At 41.9% G+C, this 22,872-nt stretch overlaps 2 protein-coding genes across 5 annotated transcripts in view; one reads left to right on the forward strand and one right to left on the reverse strand.

Moving 5' to 3' along the window:
• Positions 1 to 22,872, reverse strand: part of OSBPL11 (oxysterol binding protein like 11) — a 47,490-nt gene that overhangs the window by 18,725 nt on the left and 5,893 nt on the right. The window contains exons 1-4 of one of the 3 annotated variants that reach the window (XM_081006768.1): positions 15,383 to 15,444; positions 5,903 to 5,971; positions 1,980 to 2,155; positions 147 to 226 (exon numbers count right to left, since the gene is read on the reverse strand). In XM_081006768.1, the coding sequence (XP_080862894.1) occupies positions 147 to 226; positions 1,980 to 2,155; positions 5,903 to 5,971; positions 15,383 to 15,396 (339 nt within the window). In that variant the 5' untranslated portion in view covers positions 15,397 to 15,444. Of the gene's footprint in view, positions 1 to 146; positions 227 to 1,979; positions 2,156 to 5,902; positions 5,972 to 11,640; positions 11,797 to 15,382; positions 15,445 to 22,872 lie in introns of those variants that run through there. The other 2 variants (XM_081006769.1, XM_081006767.1) reach the window with 2 other exon arrangements.
• The window catches only part of LOC308478666 (glycerol-3-phosphate dehydrogenase 1-like protein), a 32,962-nt gene continuing 25,312 nt past the window's right edge, over positions 15,223 to 22,872 (forward strand). For both annotated transcript variants that reach the window (XM_081008616.1, XM_081008615.1), the window contains exon 1: positions 15,223 to 15,330. The gene's annotated coding sequence lies outside the window, so the exon portion shown is untranslated. The remainder of the gene's footprint in view (positions 15,331 to 22,872) is intronic.

The raw sequence follows: 22,872 nt of genomic DNA on the forward strand, positions 1-22,872 counted from the left end.
ACCTAATTCGTCTTGGCATTGCTGTCATCTTTCTATGGTAGGCTGACGCTTCTTCAGCAATTGTAATTATGACCCTTTAAGCTACATAATTGATGGGCAGTTTAAATAACTGCTGCATAACTTAAAGTATACGTTACAGACAGTACCTTTCCAATTGCTTCAGTGTGGTGCTGTGTGCATATCTGAAGCCTGCTGACCCAATGCTGCCGTTCTTTGGCATCAGTCGCTGGATTAAAAAAAAAAAAAAATCAGAAGGAAAAGGAAGTTCAGAGGCAAACAAGGCAAGAATATAATTATTTATTTCAGGTTAAGTTTTGTTTTAGGGAACGTCACTTCCAGGAATGCAGAAGGAGAGGGTGCGCAAAATGTGGCATAGATACAACCTGTGGCACTTCTTGCTTTGGGTTACTGGGTCTTATCCTGCGGCATATCATAACTCTAACCTCCCACTACAATGGTTCTGTGATCGATGTAGCATTGGTTGTCCACAGTACGCTTTTAGGTGATGCCAGGGCCACAGCAAAAGTAGAGGAAAATGTTTTCTACAGCAAACAATGGCAAATGTTGAACTAAAACAACTCCTCCTGCACTCTGAGGAAGCTATACTGAAAAAGGAGGGTGCACATGTCAAAAAGGAGCGCTAAGCCCTGGTGGGCCGCCCCCTTACCCGCTTGTGACTGACAGACAGTCAGCCAATCAGGATTTTTCTTCTTCACCTTCCCTCTGTGATCCCGTGGCCTCTTGCTGTGGCCCTCATTTATGCATTTTTCACCTGGGGCCCCCTTAGAATATCCTGGTGGCCCCCGGTTGGGAAACAATGTTCTAACACACCCACACCTTTTCACAATCCACTGATTGGGCTGGGACAAATATGGGAATCAGATAAGTGCAACTGTAAGATATACTACAGTGGTGCCTCGCAAGACGAAATTAATCCGTTCCGCGAGAGTCTTCGTCTAGCGGTTTTTTCGTCTTGCGAAGCAACCCTATTAGCGGCTTAACGGATTAGCGCTATTAGCGGTTTAGCGGCTATTAAAGGCTTAAAGGCTTAGGGGATTAGCTGCTAAAAGGCTATTAAAGGCTATTAAAGGCTTAGCAGATTAGATAAAGGGGGGGGGAAGCGGAAAAAAAATCTCTAGACTCGCAAGACATTTTCGTCTTGCGAAGCAAGCCCATAGGGAAATTCGTCCTGCGAAGCAACTCAAAAACGGAAAACCCTTTCGTCTAGCGGGTTTTCCGTCTTGCGAGGCATTCGTCTTGCGGGGCACCACTGTATTCACTATGAGTCAGAAGAAACATTCCAGTCTGAACTACAACAGAAAACTCCTCTTCAATGAAATGTGGCATTTGTCTGAACGCCTGTGTAAAAGGGTGAAGACCTATCAGCCCTCATTCTTCAGCAGTCACATTTTGCAACTATGTATTTTAGTAAAAATTTACAGCACATTGATTGGTTACATCTCATGTTTTGACTAAAAGCACCACTCTCCCCAAACGATGAATATAAAAAAAATCTGACTGTTTTTATGCCAACTATCAAAGTGGAATGGTTAACATGATTTCAATTGTTTAAAATATATATATTTTTTAAAAAACGTGAATAAATCTCAAGAACACACGGTAATTACAATATATAATTTTGTATATACCTATAATATGCATATAAATATTTTACCACATGGAGACGTTATATTCACCAACATTTGTGTTATAGGCATTATTCCTAAATTAGAGGATTTCACTTATCTTTAGTATTTCTCTTGTCTACTATGCATTTTTTATGTAAAAAGGAAAGTGCTTTATACCTCTAGCAGTTTAATTTGTAAAAAAAATATTGTTCGAATTCAGACACAGTAATTTTTCAGAATGCACAAAACAGCAAGCAGACACTGACTTGAAGAAGACAGCTACCCAAAGACAAGCAAAGAAGAGGCTAGGCTTCCTCCTAGTGGGGAAGTCCAAGAACTACGGAGTCTTACCTCGCAGCTTATATTGTTCTCCACTAGCTGCATTCACTGTGAACGTATGAGAATCTTCATCACTAGGAGAGATCACAGCTCCAGCCAGCTGTAATGTACCCCTGGGCTTCTGGTTTCTCAGCTGTTCATTCACAAAATACTCCAGGAGACCAGCTTCATTGTTCAAGACAAAATACCTGTAAGTTTTGAAGGAAATAAACCATGTAAGAGTAAAGCAAGACTAAAGGTTAAACAAATTACTCTTTACGCAGATGGCCATATTTAGATATTTTGGGATTACAGAAAACTGGGTTGTGTCAATAATAGAAGTGATTAGTTTTGGAATGCCCATCAACTGACTGATCAAATATTCCTTGAAGACCAGTCCGCCAGCTATAACCAGTTTCTTCCTGTTAGTTCAGTAAATTGACTCCCCACTCAGTGAATAAACTGCCTCTGGATCCACAGTCATGCTAAATGTACAGGCTGAGGGACAGGACCTCAGATCCTGCAGTTCCCCAGACTGGCAAGGAAGTCCTTCTACCACGAAGTAATTGTACATGTGCGTGGACATTTTGTCCTTAGAAAAATATTATTTCTCCCCTTGGTATGTGACTCTGCGCTGCTACCGAGGCTAATGTTTTTGATGTGGGGGTGGTGAGGCTTTTCAGAGCAGAACACTGAATGTTGGGGGATTAGGTCACCAAAGTTCATCAGAATACTCTCTCATCACCAGAAAACCTCTTGAACTTGAAACTGGCTTAGAGGGTCTGCGTCTGGTGCTGGGCCATAAAAACAAACTAGGAATACCACTGCTGTGCCATCCCCCTTTGCTGCTCAGTAACCTCAGCGACTGAACTGGCTGAAGTGGTCTCTGGTAAGATTTTGGAAGAACAAGGACAATTATTCTAGGCGATTTCAATTTTCATGTGGGGTCTACTGTCAGTCCAGCTTGGCATTTCCTAGCCTCCATGGCTATGATGGGAATGCCACAACAGACTGTTGGCAAACCACACAGAACAAAGCATACCCTCCCTGAATGTGGTTTTTGCTCTGAACAATGAGAGGAGCAGTCTGAAAGGAGGGGATTTCACAATACCCCTGTGTCACAGACAGACCACTTACTGGGAAAGTGTGGACTTCTGGTGCCAGTGTCTCCCTACAGGGATGGAGGACCAAGAGGGATAGCCTACCCCTGAGATTTATGGAATCCAAGGGATTCCTGAATGATATCTGGAGGATTTCCCACAGGTGAACCTGTTGAAGATTTCATCACATTGAGAAAAAGTGAGGTAACACACAATTGACCCTGAGTGTCCTCTCGGGTGCTGCAGAGTCCAGGCAGCCCCATGGTACTCTAAGGAGCATAGAAGATGAAGCAGGCTGGATAATGACTAGAATGCAAATGGCACATGTCTCATCCTGAAGCTGATCAAACACTAGTTAGAGTGCACAACCATGCCGACTATGCAGTAGTGCAGATGGCAAAACTTTATCAGATGCACTGCACCTTCCAGTAAATGTCCAACTGCGTTTTCTAATGTGGCCTGAAGTTTGATCACAACTGCTGTTGTGGGTGGACCCGTAGTGTCCTTGGAAGCCCTTTGTGACCATTTTGCTTTCTACTTTTGAGGACAAACTCACTTGATGCCCGAAGACACCTCTGTTGAGTTGTCCGTTGCCATGTCTAACCAGCTGCTGCAGCCTGACAGGGTGCATGCAGCAATGCTCTCTTGACCCCTGCTCTTCTTGGCTAATAAAAACTAGCAGAAAGGGTGTGACTGGGTGGGTTCAGAATGTAGCCAAGACATTTCTGCATTGGGGAGTGTCCCTGCTGTCCTCAAGGCAGCAGAGGTGTAGCCACTCCTCAAGCAGCCTGCCCTGGACCTTTGATATAGGGCAACTTCCTTTCTAGAGGAGGAAAGTCATGGTGGAATCATGGTGGAGCAACTGCAGGCATGCCTAGAGGATACCGATTTTCTAGACCCTTCCCCGTCTAGGTTCAGGCCTGGTTATGGGATGAATCACCCTTGGGTCATTCAAAGGATTACCTTTATTAAGAGCAGGTCACAGAAAGTATGACCATTCTCCTTCTTCTATGGTTTTTGATAGGACTGACAACGGCATCCTCTTGGATTACTCTACGAAATTAGTACAGGAGGGACTGCACTGCATTATCTCCAATACTCATCTGCAGGGTCCAGAGAGCAGGTTTATGACCCTCTGCCCAATATTTTTATTTAGGCAGAAAGGAACTTTTAAGAATGCCGCATGATGTTTGCCTTGCTTCCAAAAGATAGAAGTCCTTTAGACTGTCTGCGCATAGGTTGTGGAACTCCTTCCCTATTACTATTAAGCAATAACAATTGGTGCTTTTTTCCAGATTCCTGCTTAAGACTCTTCTGTTTGCACAAGCCTTTTCTGATGTATGGCTCAGTCACTGGTTATTGTGCATTGCAGCCAATATATTTGCTGAATACTTTATAAGGGGAGGGAAACACAGCAGCAATTTAGGATGGAATCATCTAGATTAGGGAACAGGGCTTAGGGACTCCTCCCCAGCACTGATGCTCTGACCAAATTCAGAGTTCTATGCCTGTGTTTAAAAAAAACGGGTTGCTGCTGTTTCTAAAAAAAGATTGGTAGATCCAGTCACATATCATGCAAGGGTTGGTCCTAAGGGTATACATACTTCTGTTGCTGTACTTGTAAATCATGTGTAAAACATTTTAAAAACTTGCTAAGTTGTCCTAGACATCAGGGCTGGGGAAGTGGGGTAATTTTTTGTGAAGGACTTTTGTGGCACTCTGATGGCTCACACACACCAAATAACACTAATGATAATTATATACTACCATTTTTGTTATTAAAAGATAAAATTATGCTACTGCTGCTTCATCACCGCCTGTTTATAGGACAATAAAAATGAAATGGTTTCCTATGGGGTTAGTTTAATCACTATACAGTACCAATAACAAAATGTGTATTTGGGAAACCTCAGTGCAACGAAACCTAGTTGTTGACACACAGAGTTCAAGTTCAAACTGCACAGGCAATAAAGATGGGAGAAGCAAATTGATACAGCAGATATTTAGAGGAAATCGTGAAATGCTGTTCCCTTAGCTCAAAACACACAATGCAATACAACTAAGGCATTAGGAGAGAAAAGGAAGGTGAAGTGCTTGGTTCACTTTTTAATTCTTCCCCTTAACCAGCTCTAAAGTCCAAGCGAATTTAGCAGGCTTTTAAAATATACTGATGTGATTAACCTGAACCAAAACATAGTGCATACTTCGGAGAGCCAGAAAAAAATAAGGAGGGGCATACCCAAATCTGTCAAATCTAAATAACATTAAGCTTTCGGGGTAGAAGGAAAGACTGCAGGGGTTGCGAGCAGCAGCAAAATTTGAATTCCTCAAAGCCTCTCTAGATTTGTGAAAAACAAGCATTTCAAACCTTTTTCAAATGTCCCCAAATACTAGGTATGCTAAATATTCTCCAAGAAGTATCTCAGAATACCATCTGTAATATTCAACAGGGATGCAGTATTTTCTCTTGTAAACACTATGCTTTTCTAATGTACTGTACACTATAACATTTGAAATCAAAGCATGCCTCATTATTTGCACTTTACTCCCAAATATTAACTGTGCTCTGGGTTTTTTGAATGTGTTTCATAGCAGAGTTTTTCCTCAGAAACACACAAAACCTACTAGTCAAATGAGGGCATTTACAGCTCAGGCAATCAATGGCTGGCACAAAAATAAGAGATTACTGATGCAACACTTCTGCCTTTCTCTGTAGTTTGCTTATCCTTTTCTAAAACAGAACAAAAGCAGCCCTTGACTATTTCCAGCATTTTAAAACAAATCCCTGCCTACTGATTAAGACAACTTCATTTCATCATTAGGTAACACAGTGAATTTTTAAGAAACCGTACTTACCGGTACTGCCAGCCTGTGACAAGATTTGTGTATTTCATTAAATAGCCCGATATATTTTCCATGTGGTCACTGTGACAAATATAAGAACAAAGTCCATCAGAAAAAGGGTAATAATGACAATGAAAACATTTCACGTAGAAGTTCTGCAATTTCATATTTGCAGCCTAAATCTTCTTCCAATAACTTTATTTTTAGAAGCTGACTCTAAGTCAGCATTAATGTCAAATGACTCTGAAACAGAGACTGCTGCAAGTGCTTGGTCTTCTCCTTGTCTTTGCAGTGTGGATTCAGAACGGAGACGCTTTACACCTACTACGCAGATTAAGGGGAGCCAATTCCAGCATTACTGACACAGAAACCACTTTGAATCTGCATTAAAATTGCGCGGCACCTCTCATTTATAAAGCTTCAACATTAAGATTAAATAACTCAACACACTTAAGGTTTCTAATTTCCCCCAAGATTACGTCTGGGCTCTTGGACAACTTTTCACTATGAAAATTGTTCTTAACTAAGGCTAAAAAGAAGAGGCTTAACAGAATGGAGTTAAGCAAATCCATCACTGGGCACTAGTAATTAAGGAAAGAGTTGTTTTCATTTCCAAACACACTGTTCTTGGAACCTCTAAGTGCACATTATAAATTATAACCCTCATTGGAAAATGGAATATTTGGTGCAATTCCAAAAATCTAAAAGAAAGCTCTGAAACCCTGCCATGGTTCAGAAGATCATAGGCTTGTTTACATGTTGCACTGAACACAGATGCAAGCAATCTTTACATACGTGCAAGTGTTTGTGCAAACGTGTGCACTTCCTAATTGATAAAGGTAAAGGTAAAGGGACCCCTGACCATTAGGTCCAGTCGTGACCGACTCTGGGGTTGCGGCGCTCATCTCGCTTTATTGGCCGAGGGAGCCGGCGTACAGCTTCCGGGTCATGTGGCCAGCATGACTAAGCCGCTTCTGGTGAACCAGAGCAGCACACGGAAACGCCGTTTACCTTCCCGCCGGAGCGGTACCTATTTATCTACTTGCACTTTGAGGTGCTTTCGAATTGCTAGGTTGGCAGGAGCAGGGACCGAGCAACGGGAGCTCACCCCGTCGCGGGGATTCGAACCGCCAACCTTCTGATCGGCAAGTCCTAGGCTCTGTGGTTTAACCCACAGCGCCACCTATATGGCTCTACTAATCTGTATAGGCTGTGCACTCATTAAATGTTATATGTGAATGTCTGTAGAAGTGTACATATCAACTCTTTGTGTATACAGATCATACACTTGTTGAATGTAACATCTGAACACCCTTCATATCTTAGCTTAATAAAGTAAGTTCACTAGGTGCAAATAGTAAAAAGCTGCTACCTCTCTCTGTCTCTGTCTCTGTCTCTCTCTCTCTCACACACACATACCTCTCCCTCCCTCTCTCTGCCTAAGTGCATTTCTCCCTCACACAAACCACACATTCAAATATACCTCCCCGCTCAGACACTACACACATATATATCCTTCTCTGTGCCCAACTGCATAATTCTTAAAACACACAGTTCTTTCATGGGGTGAAGCAAGTGCCTTCTGTAAGCCACTCAGAGTGGCTGGGAAAACCCACCCAGATGGGCAGGGTATACCGGTAAATAATAAAATCATTATTATTCAAATTATTATTTTTATTCTGCCAGTTCCAGGTAGGCAACAAACAAGCAAAGAGGATGGGCCACTAGGCAAGCAAGGAAGTCATCCCTACCATTTCTCCCCCCTGCACAATCCTTGCAGACCAACCAAATCCAAGGCAGCAGGCCCTCCCAGCTCAACCCTGCCCCCCGCCCCCCAATATTGAGGGTCACCAAGCTGGCAGTCGTAGGCGCCATGGTGCCTGGAAGCACCAGGAAAGGCCTTCTGCATTGGTTACCCCCAATTTAAAGAGTGTGCCTGGGCCACTAATGAATGAGCCACAGCACCTACACCAGACTCCCTCTTCCCTTTAGACACTGGATTCCCAGTTGGCATCAGCTCCACCATCTATTCTATATATAGTCTGTTCTTCAGGTCAACAGGGGCTTCTAAGACACTGTTCCTAAGTGAATCCGCTGTAAAGGAAACATACTGCTGTGTAATGCAAGTATACTGACATGTTACTGCCATCCTTTTGGCAATCTCTTCCAGCAGGTCCACATGGACACTCAACAGAAGAGGACAGAATGAAATCCTGACATGCCAGCACAGAATTACCAAAGAGTGGAAGAACAATCCCTGATCTACCTATGAGACTTGCCCAATCAAAAAGGAGAGTTCCACTTCTGGGTTCCTAACCCCAGTCAGATCCTATAACTGGCCCACCAAGTTGGGTTGATATAAATCTGAAGTGATATTTCCAGCCCTGGTTAAAGTACATCAAACGATCAAACCGGAAAATCAACCATTCAATGAATTCCATGCTGCACTGGGAAGTTGTCAAGGTAAAGCAATGCTTCTCCGTGGTCACTTGGGAGAAAAGCAGCCCTGCATGCCTAAACACCAGGAATAAATATTTTAAAACCTATAGAAACTCTAAAAGACCTATAAAAATCCAAAATCAGCATATCCCATACAGCTAAGGGCACAGAGATATTCTACTAGGCACAGCCTTACTAAGCAAGTCAGCACTGCTGGGTGCCTGTTTCATGTGCAAAACACAGAACCTGTCCTAGATGCAAGCTGAACTGAAGCATTTACTAAATATAATGACCTATTTTTCATTTAGAATCCTACATCAAAGTGCCTTCCTTCAGAACTGCATACGCAGGGTATTTGAATAATTGAAATAGCATAAAAGAATCAGAAACGTTACTCATTTCAAGGGTGAGACAGAGCAACACATCTCATAGTGGCGCAAACTGCCAATATTTTTAAAGTGTTGGATGGCACAGAACATGGCGTCTAGTACTTTTTCTCAAATTACATCAACATAGAACTACCTTGCCACAATTTGTAAAGGTGCGTGTGGATTGCCACAAGTTGTAGTTCAGAGGCTTGACTCTTTTAACAGAAACTACGGCAACAAAAGAATTAAGCCAAATCCATGATGAAAAAATTGACGAATTACAGACAGAAAATATAGTAAAGATGAATGAGTGCGTGAATCAGTGGCTGCCTCAGCAGAGTAATCAGGCATGTATATCATAAATCAGGTGGCTATGGTATTAAAATCTGGCTCCTATAAAATGCTTGTTGCAACGTGGAGAAAGATAGATATTCCCTTGACCATCTTTTCTCTTTTACTACATAATAATTCTAGAACAGGAGATTAAGATTTAATCATGTTAGTTTTGATGATTTAGTCAATGAAATTGACCATTTTACATATGGACATAGATCGGCCATAGTGGTGCAAGCATTAGGGAAAATACAAAAAAAAGTCTCTTGGTATCCCAGTTCAAGCTTTGGGAACTGCTGAATTGGACTATTGGAATGCATGGGCTACCCATGAGGCTGATTTGGAAACTGCAGCTAATATAGAATTCTGCACCCTGGTTTTTCCTTCTGGAGTAGTGAGACTAGTAATTTGGAACAATGCTTTTATTGAAATCAGACAGCCACCAGTTTTGTTGCCTACTGAAAACACTTTCGTCAAAAACCTTTAGAGAATAATTTTGACCGAGTGTTGGTCATTTCTTCCATATTTTGTTATCTTTATAATTTTACAGTGTTTTCATGATTCTGTTGTGACCCCTGTGGTTTTTAATGAGTTGGCAATATGTGTGTGTGTGATAAAATACACACTACTCTTGTCCATTACTCTTGTCCATCTTGTATACGACAAAAAGCTTCATTCCATTGTTGTCTCTGGTGTTTTTCACCAGATTCCTTCTTTGCCCTTCCCACTTGCTGAAGAAAGTCTCTTTCCAAAAGGCTAGAGGAAATATTTCTAGCCATCAAGGTCTAACAAAAAAAAATTTAACCACATATTCTTTGCTGAGAGATTGGCTGCTGATCACAGTGAATGAGCTGAATTTGTAACAGCATCTCTGTCTGTCTGTCTGTCTGTCTGTCTGTCTGTCTGTCTGCAATCAACCCAAATGACATGGAACACAAGAGGTTCTATCCAACACGGCACTACAGTGAACGTTCCATCAGTGCAAGGATTTCTAATTGTGCAATGGAACCTTCTCCCATGCACCCCCTAGATTTGTTCCAGGGGTTCCCTGAACACTCCAGAAAAATTTGAGGAGGGTACAAGGCATACAGTGTGGGAGGGGGGAAAGGGAGAAGGTCCCAGCGTGCAAGAAGAAAAGTTAGTTGAACGTTACCCATTATGTTCCAGCTTCCTCTGGTTCAGCAAAAGCATTACTTTTGCTAATACTATATTAATTTACCGTAATTATGTACCAGCAAGGTAGGCAAACAACAGTATGTATCAGAAGAAAATGCACTGGCTATGAAAGTCACCTCCAGGAATGTTAATGTGTCCCAAACTTTGATTTTAAATGCAAGCAAGAAGTAGCACTATCCTGCTTGACATTCACAATACAAATGAAACTACTATCATTCTGTGCTACTGTTCAAGAGCACTTCTTAGTTAAATACCCACTATCTTAAGAAAAGAATGTCATTTTTATCCAGCATCTACAGAGAAACATTTAGCTTAAGCACCACTTAAAAGAATTAATGCACTGCTGCCTCCCTGAAATGTTGGGAAACACAAGAGTCTCTGCTTAGATTCTGCTTCTGTTTACCCTGTAAACACAAAACCACAAAATCTCAGCAAATGTGTAATGCCCCCCACACCACCTATTGTTTTTTCCTGAGGTCACGTACGGACAAGAGGGTACTTCTTGAACTCACCAAAATACTCATCCTACCCCTTTTCCTGTTAACTTGCCCCTGCAGGAGAGGAGAGGAGTACAAAACAGGAAGTAACCACAAGCAAATAAGATTTGGCCAGGCTAAAACAGATTTTCAAAAACTGCCGTAAGAAAAATCTCAAGACTGGCAAACTGTCCTTTAAGCATCCCCAACTGTAACAGGCAAAAACAAGATAGGTTGTTTACTTCAGGTCCAAGAAAAGTGGACTGAAGCTCCAGAAAAGGAAAGGAGCACAGCCCACTGGCCCAGGTGATGCTTATCTATCTGTAGAAAACCAAACTTATATTGGGGAAAAAACAAGTTGCTTTGCTGTGCTGATGCCCCAAGCTTAGTGCGAAGAGTGGGGAGGACTTGCACCTAACTGGGAGAGATGAGGGAGTAAGATAACTCTGCCACTGGTCCTGAGAGAGGAACAGTCAGGGGTGCGAGAAGAAGAGATCAGGGGAACTTTCGTGCTTCCCTTGGCAACTGTCCATATCTCACATTTTAAAACCCATTGATCTAATGCAATGAACCTTACAAAACAGCTCTGTTCTAAAACAGCACAACTTATTTATATCACAGGCAGGAATTGCAGTATTAGATCCTCTGCAGAGCACTGTGAGGATAGGGAACAAAGCCCACAACACCATGATTTTGCAACACAAAACTACTTATTTGTGGCAGTTCCGATTGCTAAACCCTGCTGCCTAGCCTGCATAAAAATCAAATCACGTGAACTAGCTCTCTCTCTGAAATTAAAGTGCTTAAAATGAGGAGCTACACTCCCTACTCACTGCTGAGAAGCCTAGAACAAGCAAACAGTTCACAATCAATTTGCAGTTCTGAAACAAATGGCTCACATGTCTGGCCAACGTGCACCCCTTAGAAAGTAGCTCTCCTATCAGTCCCTGAAACCTACCTTTGAAGGGTCTTTGAAGAAAAAGCATAGAAAAGCGGAACAAGCCCATAAACAAAGGCTCATTTCCTCTCAGCCTAGAAAGTGAAACATGTTTTTAAGCAGAAGGTAGTAAGCCTTAGTGCTCAAGGTCTGTTTCTAGCCCCTTTTACATATCCAAGTCCTCCTGCCCTGCCCAGAATGGGTTAGTTAGTGTCTGTAGATGAGAAGAATGCGTCTACATCCTCATGACCAAGTTAAGAGTCTTGTATGCTTCCACTTACTTTAGCACAACAGTCAACAACCCTCGTTGACTTGCTATCTAAGGCATGTTTTAAATTCTGAACTGAGCAGCGTGAAGTGTTGAGATAACCAAAGGCCACTTCAAAATGGCTCAATGAAGCAGCAGTTTCAGGACTTGATCTGAACTAGAACTCAGTTACAGTATTCACTCCTGAAACATATCACACACAATATCAGTACATGCCTGCAGCTCACGGATTGAAACCTCTCAGACTATGCAACTCCAAAGGCTGCAGCACATATTACGTGTGGCAGATGAACATTTATCACCCTGTGTACAGGCAGTGGAAAAGAACAGGCAGTTTCACCTTTCTAGTGCACACACCACATTTTTGTGTGTGTACACAGAACATTTAGGCTGCTGTCTTATGCATGTTTACTTGGGAGCAACTCAGTGGAACTTAGTTCTAAGTAGTTCACTGCTAATGTGTGAAGCAGCCCTTTTTTCTACTTTCAATTGTATCGTATATTTTTCAAAAGCTGAAATCTGAAGTTGTACTAAGGAAACACATTTCACATTCAGAAGAGATTATTCAAATGTAGTTCCTGCAGAGAGACTGAAAAGAATGTCAGCTAGTGATAAAGCTAAACTGCCATTCATAATAACAAGAACGAATTCTAAGGATGATACTCCAGGTCAGCTCTTAGCCCCTCAGTTCCTAAAAGTTCTTCTTCAAGAAACAGGATGCTGTCACCTTCTCTTGGAGACTAGGACTTTGCATGTTATTAAACAATGTTCTCCAGGCATATGGGATGGTTAAAGAGAAACACACCCATCCCCCATGAAACTATTCTGTTGAAATCCCAAGCATTTAAGACATGGAAGAGAAGGAATGGAATTTTCCACATCTTATAAATAGGCCCAACCAATTTGATTGCATCCCACAGTTGGAACTATGGCACAGGGCACCAGCACAAAGGCAACTCCCAGAAGAGGTGAGTCCAGTCAAGGTCAGGCACATGAGCTGGAGTTGTTGACCAACAGGAGCCAAGGCAAAGTACATAGAGAAAGAGAGATCTTTGGGAGATGTTGTACCAGCAAAGGTCAGCCAGAGATTGAGATGCTAGTACAGATAAATAAACTCCTTCCTGATCAGCAGCTGACTGCATTATACACCTGATGCCTCCTCCTCTTGAGTAGGCTCGTCCTTCTGAAGCTACCTTGTAATCACTCCTTTGTCAATTCATTACCTACGACAGGGCTTGCCTTCATCTTAGTTCATGGGAGTTCGGCATGAAGGGGAAAGAGCCTGGGTCCATTTTATGTGTGGTGCAGCAGCTCATCAGGGGCTCCAAGAGAGTCAGTGTGGTGTAAGAGTATTGGACTATGACTTGGGACACCAGGGTTCAAATCCTCACTCAGCCATGAAGCTCGCTGTGTGACCTTGGGCCAGTCACCATCACTTACCATAAACTACGTCACAGGGTTGTTGTGAGGCTGAAATGTGGAGGAGGAGAACTATGTACACCATCTTGAGCTTCTTGGAAGATAAAGGTGGTATATACATTTAATTAACTAACTAACTAACTAACTACCGGTAACTAATTAGCTAATTAATTAATTAATAAGGTGTCCTCATTACCTGGAGAGTTAGGTTGTTTAGGGCGCCCTTCAAGTGTGCTGGGGCTTTCTGCAGGGTCCTAAGCCACTTGCTCAAATAAATATGCACATTTTTGTTATTTTTATTTGGTTGAAAGTTGAAAAAGAAATAAAGAAGGTGTATTGTACGAGACCACAAGCTGGTAAGACTCAGTTTTTTCAGAGTGATGAGAACAAATTGGATAATGCTCAGGGTAACCCACGAAGACAATGTGCAGCATTTATAGTTACCATTACGGAGTATAATTTCTAAGAGAATTGTAGTTCAGCACCATAGTAACTTAAAGCTTGGCTTCAACCATAATTCCAAAAGCCTATGAGCTTCCAAAATCATGAAGTCAGATCACCCACTTACTTCTCACTAGGTAGTTTGGATCTTCTATTTATTTCTTATATTTATATCCTGCCTTTCTCCCCAAGAAGAACCCAAGGCAGCTACAACTTTCCTCCAGGAGCAACGGCCAATTTCCACAGCACTGAATGGCTGAGAGTGCCTCACTAATCACTACTTAGTCCAAGGCTGCAGTCTGAAACACATTTACTTTTAAAGTAAAAATGCATAGGATCTGGTTCTAAGTCCAACTGATGTTCACTATTCAGCCTCAGTCTCTTGCCTTTGGGAAGTGGGTCGTCCATGTACAGTACTTGTTGCTAAGTCCATACTGGAGGAAACAGCACCAAGGATTTCTTATCTCTAGAACAGGTGTCTGAAGCCACCAAGTAAGCAGATCAGTAACAATGCTGTTTCCCTAGTGCAGGCAAGTCCACAAGACAAACAAACAACACTGTGCAATCTTTTCAGCTAACTCATGGCTGTCTGATCAGATGCCAGCGTGACAGATCTTGTCTATCAGTTCAGATTTTCAAGCCCCGAAGGTCATCCCAGCAACTCTGTCAGAGCATTACAAATCTCAGGGGGTCCTCATCTGCAGCTGTGCATTACTCATTATTTACATGGCAGTGTACATTCACATTATGCTTCACAGATAGTTCCCCTTGTTTTGCTACTTAAAAGCAGGCTGCAGCCTTGTCAGAAAATATATATATTCACATTGTTGAACACACAAGTCAATTTAGTAAAGTTTATACCCCACTAACCCAAAAAGGTTCTCATGAATTTAGTACAATGCAGTAAGAAATAGTGTTTCTGTGGAGACTTGGAATGGTAGAAAGATGTAAATACTCAGAGACATGAAAGGAGGAGAGGTCACTGCTTTGGAAGGGCAAGTCTGAAGGAACACAGACATAAAAATAGAACAGGGGAGTTAAATGGAGAGAGAGAGAGAGAGAGAGAAAAGGAATGTTAGGTAATGTAAAAGCACACACGGTAGCATGGGAAGGGGTTGGAAAAGCTCATATGAACAACTTGGACTCCATACATTAAAGCACTGGAGGAAGCCTCCCTGAAATGACAGCTGTCTTCTTCTTATGAAGCTAAGATTCAGATCAAAGTTATTTGAGAAAGGTTAGCCTCTAATTTTAAAATACCAATATTGGTTCTAGCTGTGTCACTTTAAAGCAACTAAACGGAAACTTGATTTTCAGGAAGTACAATCTTAAGTAGGGCACCCATAAATCATTACAGAAGCACTGCAACCAATAAATCCACAAGATGGAAACATAAGAAAAAGGTGGGTGGGGGTATCCCAGTGATTAGCAGCTTACTTACTGATGTCACAATTCACCCCACTACCCAATTATGAGCTGTTTTCAGAGATATAGGACAAAATGAATAAGTAATCTGAAGAGCTGGCCAGAAGAAAGGCAGCAGAGGAAAAGCAAACATGCCTGGCTCAGCACAGAATCACCAGGTAAGGGTCTTAAAGCAGAAAGAACAAGGAATAAGGAACCTTAAAGACTTACACAAATTGTGGCATAAGCTTTCGTTTGCCAGAGCCCACTTGGTCAGATTGTTAAAGCAATCATCTTAAGAAACACCATGGAAAAAATAAACAGGTCATGGTAATAGGTTCAAGCTCATTTTGAAGCTCCCAGCTGAGAATGAGAAACTGGTGCAAAGGTTAAAGTACACTGGGAAGGATACTATCTACATCAGATAAACTAATATGCTACAGGCTCTGTGCCCTAACAAGATCAGTCTCAGCAGCTCAAACAACTAAAAATTCTTTATTATTTGGAACATGAGGTGCCGACAAACTGAACTTGGGGAACCAGTTAGAATCAAATGTCTTTCGCAAGTGGAAGCCAAGAGGAGTTTGTCAAAATAAAAATCAGAACAGAACATTGTACGTGAGGGAAGAGATACAAAATAAAATAGGAAAGGAGGAAAGGAAAGGCTGGGATTTTTGAAAGCATCAGAGAAAACTAGCCATCAACATATTACGCAAACAAACCACCTTACTCATCAGAACAGCAGACACTTTCAATTTAATGGAAGCTCTGGCAAAGTCTCAACAGTCTAATCTCCATTAGGTCAATTATTACTACCTATAGAATTCTAATGCACCGTCCAATACCCTAATATGAAAAAATGCAGGGTTAAAAACTGGGAAAGATTCAACAACTGTGTTAAGGAAACCAATACAGTGGTACCCCGCAAGACGAATGCCTCGCAAGACGGAAAACCCGCAAGACGAAAGGGTTTTCTGTTTTGGAGGCGCTTCGCAAGACGAATTTCCCTATGGGCTTGCATCGCAAGACGAAAGCCCATAGGGAAATGCTGGCGGTCGGGAGCAAAGACTTTCGCCCACAGCCGGCCTTCAGAAGAGGACCTCTTCTGAAGGCCGGCGGGGGGCAAAAGTCTTTGCTTCCCCCCGCCTGCCTCCCCCCCCCGCCTGCCCCGGGCGATCTTAAAATGCTGGCGGGCGGGAGCGAAGCGTTCGCTGCCGACCCCCAGCATTTTAAAATCTCCCCGGGACAGCAGAGAAGTCTCCCCGTGTCCCGGGGAGATTTTAAAATGCTGGGGGTCGGCAGCGAACGCTTCGCTCCCGACCCCCAGCATTTTAAAACGCTGTTCCGAAGCGGGGCGGGGGGCGGGAACACCTTCTGAAGGCGGGCGGGGGGCGAAAGTCTTTGTCCCCCCTGCCTGCCTTCCCAGGGGCTTTTAAATCGCCCCGGACAGCGGAGAAGTCCTCCGCTGTCCGGGGCGATTTTAAAATGCCGCCCGCCAGCATTTTAAGATCGCCCGGACAGCGGAGAAGTCCTCCGCTGTCCTGGGGTTTTTTAAAATGCTGGGGGTGGGAAGAAAAGCCCTTGTCCGTCCCCCCCCCAGCCTTCAGAAGAGGTCCGGGGACAGACTGTCCCCGGACCTGGTCTGAAGGCGGTTTCCCTAGGAACGCATTAATTGATTTTCAGTGCATTCCTATGGGAAACCGTGCATCGCAAGACGAAAAACTCGCAAGACGAAGAGACTTGCGGAACGAATTAATTTCGTCTTGCGAGGCACCACTGTATCCCGATTTTCATTTTCATGACTTGCAACCTTAAAAAAGACACGGTGCCACCCGCTTATGAAGGGCTAAACCACACATGTGATTTTGCCCAGAGCACATTGTTTTTTTTTTTTTTATAATATTTATTAAAGTTTTCAGAAAAATAAAAAAATACAAAATACAAGAAAAAAGAAAAACAAAAAAACAAAAAAAAACAAAAAACAAAAAATAACACAACCATTATGCAACAAATCATATCCATTTTTGACTTCCTTCAACGTCACTGACAATCGTTCGTAGTTATCCTTTTGGTACACATTTCTTCTTTTTTTCCATATTGCCCATTGTTCTTCCCTTCCTCATAATCTCTACTATACAATATTTATTATTCCTTTACAAAGCCTCTTTAAATCCCACTAGCGTTATTTTTACACCATAGTTACTTTCCAGATAACACACAAATTTCTCCCAGTCCTTTACAAATTTTTGATCTTTGGTATATCTGATTTTCCCTGTTAATCTATCCAATTCAGCATATTCTATCAATTTTGCTCTCCACTCTTCTACCGTTGGGACTTCCTCCTGCTTCCATTTCTGAGCTAACACAATCCTGGCAGCTGTCACCGCATACTGGAAAAGTTTATAGTCCTTTCTTCTGACATCCTTCCCAACTATACCTAATAAAAATGCTTCTGGTTTTTTCACGAAAGTGTACTTCAACATCTTTTTCAACTCGTTATAAATCTCTTCCCAAAAGCTTTTAACTTTCTTACACTCCCACCACTGATGGAAGAATGTCCCTTCTTTATATTTACACTTCCAGCATTTATTATCCACCTTGTACATCTTTGCCAGTTTAGTGGGTGACAGGTACCATCTGTAGAGCATTTTCATCATGTTTTCCCTCAATAACGTGCAAGCCGTGAATTTTATATTCTCTTTCCACAACCTTTCCCAATCCTCTAATTGAACATTGTATCCAAAGTCCCTTGCCCATTGTACCATCACCGATTTCACCTCTTCATCCTTCGTGTACCACTCTAACAATATTTTATACATTTTTGACAAATTTTTATATTCGTTATTTATTATCTCTTTTTGGAAGGTTGATTCTTTTTCTACATAATTCCTTTCCTTCAACTCTTTTTTAAACATTTCATTTATCTGAAAGTAGCTTAGCCAATCGTATGTTAATACCTTAACTTGATCATAAGGTTTTATTTTCCACTTCCCTCCTTCATTGATAACCATTTCTCCGTAGTTTCCCCACTTTTCTCTCATGTTGATTGTTTTAACACACATCATTTCTAACGGGGATAACCAATGCGGAATTTTTGGTTCTAATATATTTTTATATCTATCCCAAACCTCTATTAGTGCACCTCTAAAGATATGGTTTGCAAATCCCTTATGTACTCTCTTTTTGTCGCTCCATAGGTACGCATGCCACCCGAATCTATTATTAAACCCTTCAAGATCTAATAATTCCTTATTTTCCAACTTTACCCATTCTTTTAACCAGCACAAACATGCTGCCTCATAATAAAGTCTCATGTCTGGTAGGGAGAAGCCACCTCTTTCTTTTGTATCTGTTAGTAACTTAAATTTAATTCTAGGCTTCTTCCCTTCCCAGACATATCTTGAGATCACCTTTTGCCACTCTTTAAAAACTTTTGTGCCTCTAATTATGGGTATCGTTTGGAATAAAAATAACAGCTTAGGAAGGCGGTCTGAAGGCGGTTTCCCTAGGAACGCATTAATTGATTTTCAGTGCATTCCTATGGGAAACCGTGCATCGCAAGACGAAAAACTCGCAAGACGAAGAGACTTGCGGAACGAATTAATTTCGTCTTGCGAGGCACCACTGTATCCCGATTTTCATTTTCATGACTTGCAACCTTAAAAAAGACACGGTGCCACCCGCTTATGAAGGGCTAAACCACACATGTGATTTTGCCCAGAGCACATTGTAAGTATTATACAAATACACTCTTTGGCCCCATAGTCATTTCCAGTAGCCCAATCACTCTAAAGTGAGCTAATGTACCCAGTCTGCCTTTCCCTATTTTTCTTTGAGTCAGGTTTGCAAGAATCCAATTGTATCAACTTAAACAGTAAGTTGATACACAATTGGGCAAATAATCACATTTTTTAGATTTATACTAACTGAAGACATCTGAACTGGGAAAGAGATATTTGGGTTCAAATGGATAACACAATGATAGCACCAGCTGTGGGGCAGTAAAAGAGGCAAAGTATCTAGGCATCATTAGGGAAAAGTCTGAAAATATAACACTTAGCATCATAATGCCCCAATATAAATCTATGGTGCAGTCAGATTGGGAAAACCATGTACCACTGGAGTCACCCCATTTCCCAAAATGGACAGTGTAGAGCTGAAAAATGGCTTTGCTAAGAAGAAACACTAAAGCACTGGGGGCTTTTTAGTTTAGGGAAGAAAGACAAGCAAGGGCAAGAAGGAACACTCAAGAAATGTATCAAATAATTAATGATATAGAGAATATGGGGAGAGATAAATCTTTCTCCATCTTTCATAATACTGGAACACATGGGAAGTCAATGAGATTGATGGGCAGTAGGTTCCGGACAGAGAGAAACAAGTACTTATTCATGTAATGTATATAAACCTTTGGAATTTGCCCTCAAGATGTGGTCACGGCCTCTGGCTTAGATGGATTCATGGAGGACCGGCCCATTACCAAGCTACTGCCTGTAGCGCAAGTGAACTTCCAGGTTTAGAAACAATATACCAAGTTGCAAGAGGGCATACATACCACAGGGGTGGGGAACAGGTATTGCCTTCACGCCCTCCTTGCCGTGTGACCCAGCAGGACTCTTAACGACCTTAACATTGCCTTTCTCTTTTTACTGCCCCAACAGACAAATGTTATGCTATGTAGTTATGTTGGTGCCTAGAATTTCCAAACATTTTTTAACTGCCCCTGCCTATGTGCTTCTAACTTCATTTAGCTCACTGAAGTTTCTGATAGCTCTGCAGAAGGGGGATTCTGATGAAAAGTACTGTCCAAAAATAGTGGCACTATGGAGTCACACCGCAGATCTAAGATGATTCCACAGGATGACAAATTAGTCCCAAGTTCAAAATGAAACAAAAGTTGAAAATCATGTTACATGCACACAGTATTCGCCTGGTCAAGTAAAAGATGACATCCTTTGATATTTGGTAGATACTGAATGTTTAGAACTTAACCATTTCTTTGTGCAATCTCCTGGCACTCCCATTTTACTCGCCAAAGAAAATGCCTACAATTTAGGGATTTTTTAATCAAGAGTTTGAAATGGCTTAAGTTGGTGTGTACAGCATCTAGCTTTCACACCCACGTAACCTGTGAAGTACAGGCTTAGGGAAGATAATCTAACCTGATATGTGATGAAATGCCAGAACAGAGAGAGTATTATAGCATTTGTGGCTATATAACAACACTGTTAAGACTCAGCATCAGGAATGAAGAACCCTTTCTTAATCTGGGAGTCATATTGATAATTTAAAAAGCAGCCAGCAATCTTACACATGTCCTGTCATCCTTTCCTTTCCCATTCCTCATGGACACACAGAACTGTAGTACACTATCCCTGGGATAGCTCAGTCGGTACAGCATGAGACATCTTAGGGTCATTGATTTGAGCCCCAAGCTGGGCAGAAGACTGCAAGGGGCTGGACTAGATGACCCTTGTGGTCCCTTCCAACTCAAAAATTCTATGATTCTATTGTTCTTAGAGGGCTATCTTCTCCCATCTAATCTAATAAATAATCCGAACCTGCCTAAAAATACAAAGGCACAAGAAGACTGCATGCACAGTTAAATTAAACAGGTTGAACTGCAATCTATCATGAGAAAACTGGAATGTTCTAAACATTAATAAATTCCAGAATATTTGTCCAAGTTGCCTGAAATTTGGCATGGAGTATCTATCTACACACTGAGTACCATATGAACAGATTTCAGACCGCTCCATTACAAAGATGGTTGAAATATACAAGTTTCCCTTCTTAATAATTGTTGTGCTCCCACATAATATCTGTTTTTTCCTTGTCTCTTCAAAGGAATTCTAAATTTAAGACAATTGCAGGGGTCCTTCCTTTTTTTGTCAAAATGCATTGAATATATTACTTTTTAAATTACTACTTTAAATCCATCAGTTAAGGGTCAATCATCTTGAAAGACACAGTAAGTCCCTGATTCAAGTCTTCAGGGTGGAGCCTTTCCCCTAAGCAAAGATGGCTGCCACCAGAATAAGGGGGAAGCTGTTAACTGGCATGAAGATTACATAGCTCTAATGGCTAGACTAAAGCAGGACCACTTTCCATTTTCAATTACTTTTTCTTTCATTGTCTCGCAAGGCAGAAGACAGACCTGTGTGGGAAAGAGTGGGAATTAACGCCTCTCTTTACTACTAGTTTTCAGCTTTGGGGACGGGGGGACGGGGTAGCGGAGGGGGGCACCCAGTTGCCAAATCATACCTACACTAAAATCCTGAATTTCTCCATTGATTTTTATGAGCTTTTCTCACTTCCATCCTAGAGGACTTAAAAAATGGCCACTGTAATGTAAACCTAGAAACTTTCTATATAACCTATGAGATTCTTTTTCATATCTCTGCAGCGTATTGGGGGAGTGGTACATATATGTGTATTTGTTGTAACTATGTACAGTAGGGTTAAGTGAACTTTGTTTATCATTTCAAAAGAAAATGGGGAAGAAATAAAAAACAGATTATCGTTTTGTTTTCTCCTCATGTGCTCCCACGGCTGCAAAAGCTTTAGTACATTAGAAAAGTCTCTATCCTTTTATTTCTGGCTGTCAATGCGCCTAAACTAAGACAGGCAGGCAGGGGCATGCAAGCCAGCAACTTTTGTAAACTTGTTTGCAACGCTGCCAAACAGCACATCATATCACATACAAATCCAACGTAGATGTAATTCATTAAGGGTTCTACAATGGATATGTCATAGAAGCAAAGACAGCAATTATGGCTTATCTCATACCTATAAGGTTCGCTTGCACCTTTCAGTAGCAAGCATTTCAGTCTAGCCAAATCTGAAAAGAAAAAGACATCCAGATCTGAGAGATCTCTCTTTGCCTGTTACTTTTTAATTTGATCCATTTTTTAAATATAATACAGCCCTCGAGTGCATTAATACTTGCATCATCCTCAATTCCCAACCATGCTGGCTGCGGCCAATGGGAATGGATTCCAACAAGAACTGGAGAGTAACATATTCCCAATCCATGCCTTGCACTGAAATGGCAGTTGGAAATGGCAGTCCCTTACCTAGCCGAATATCCCATAAATTGAACCTGGGATCCTCCACGTGGAAAGCATAGTCTAAGGGTGGGGAAGCCTCAGGTAGCCCTCCATGCCTCTTTGTCCAGCCTTGACACACTCCCTGTGGCCCATGTCCCCATACGGCCATGCTCCATGGAGCCAGTGTGGTGTAGTGGTTAAGAGCGGTAGACTCGTAATCTGGTGAACTGGGTTCGTGTCCCCGCTCCTCCACATGCAGCTGCTGGGTGACCTTGGACTAGTCACACTTCTCTGAAGTCTCTCAGCCTCACTCACCTCACAGAGTGTTTGTTGTGGGGGAGGAAGGGAAAGGAGATTGTTAGTCGCTTTGAGACTACTCAGGGTAGTGATTAAGTGGGATATCAAATCCAAACTCTTCTTCTTCTTCTCCACACCTTCCTTAAGCGCACTTGTCTCTCTAGAATGTGCCCTTTAACCCTGACAATGTCTCCTGCTTGTAATGCATGTAGTTGTGCAGCTGTAGGTATGCAAAAAGTTCTGATTTTTGCATGACCGTAATGCAACCTACTGTACAAAGGTAAGATTTACAACCATTGCTCCACCACGTTTTGCTTCTGGCCCTGTGCACCACCGACCTTCAGGTTGAAAACAGTTTCTCCATCCCTAGCATAT

This window comes from Podarcis pityusensis (genome assembly GCF_964106645.2).
Source record: "Podarcis pityusensis genome assembly, chromosome: 1".
NCBI lineage: Eukaryota > Metazoa > Chordata > Lepidosauria > Squamata > Lacertidae > Podarcis > Podarcis pityusensis.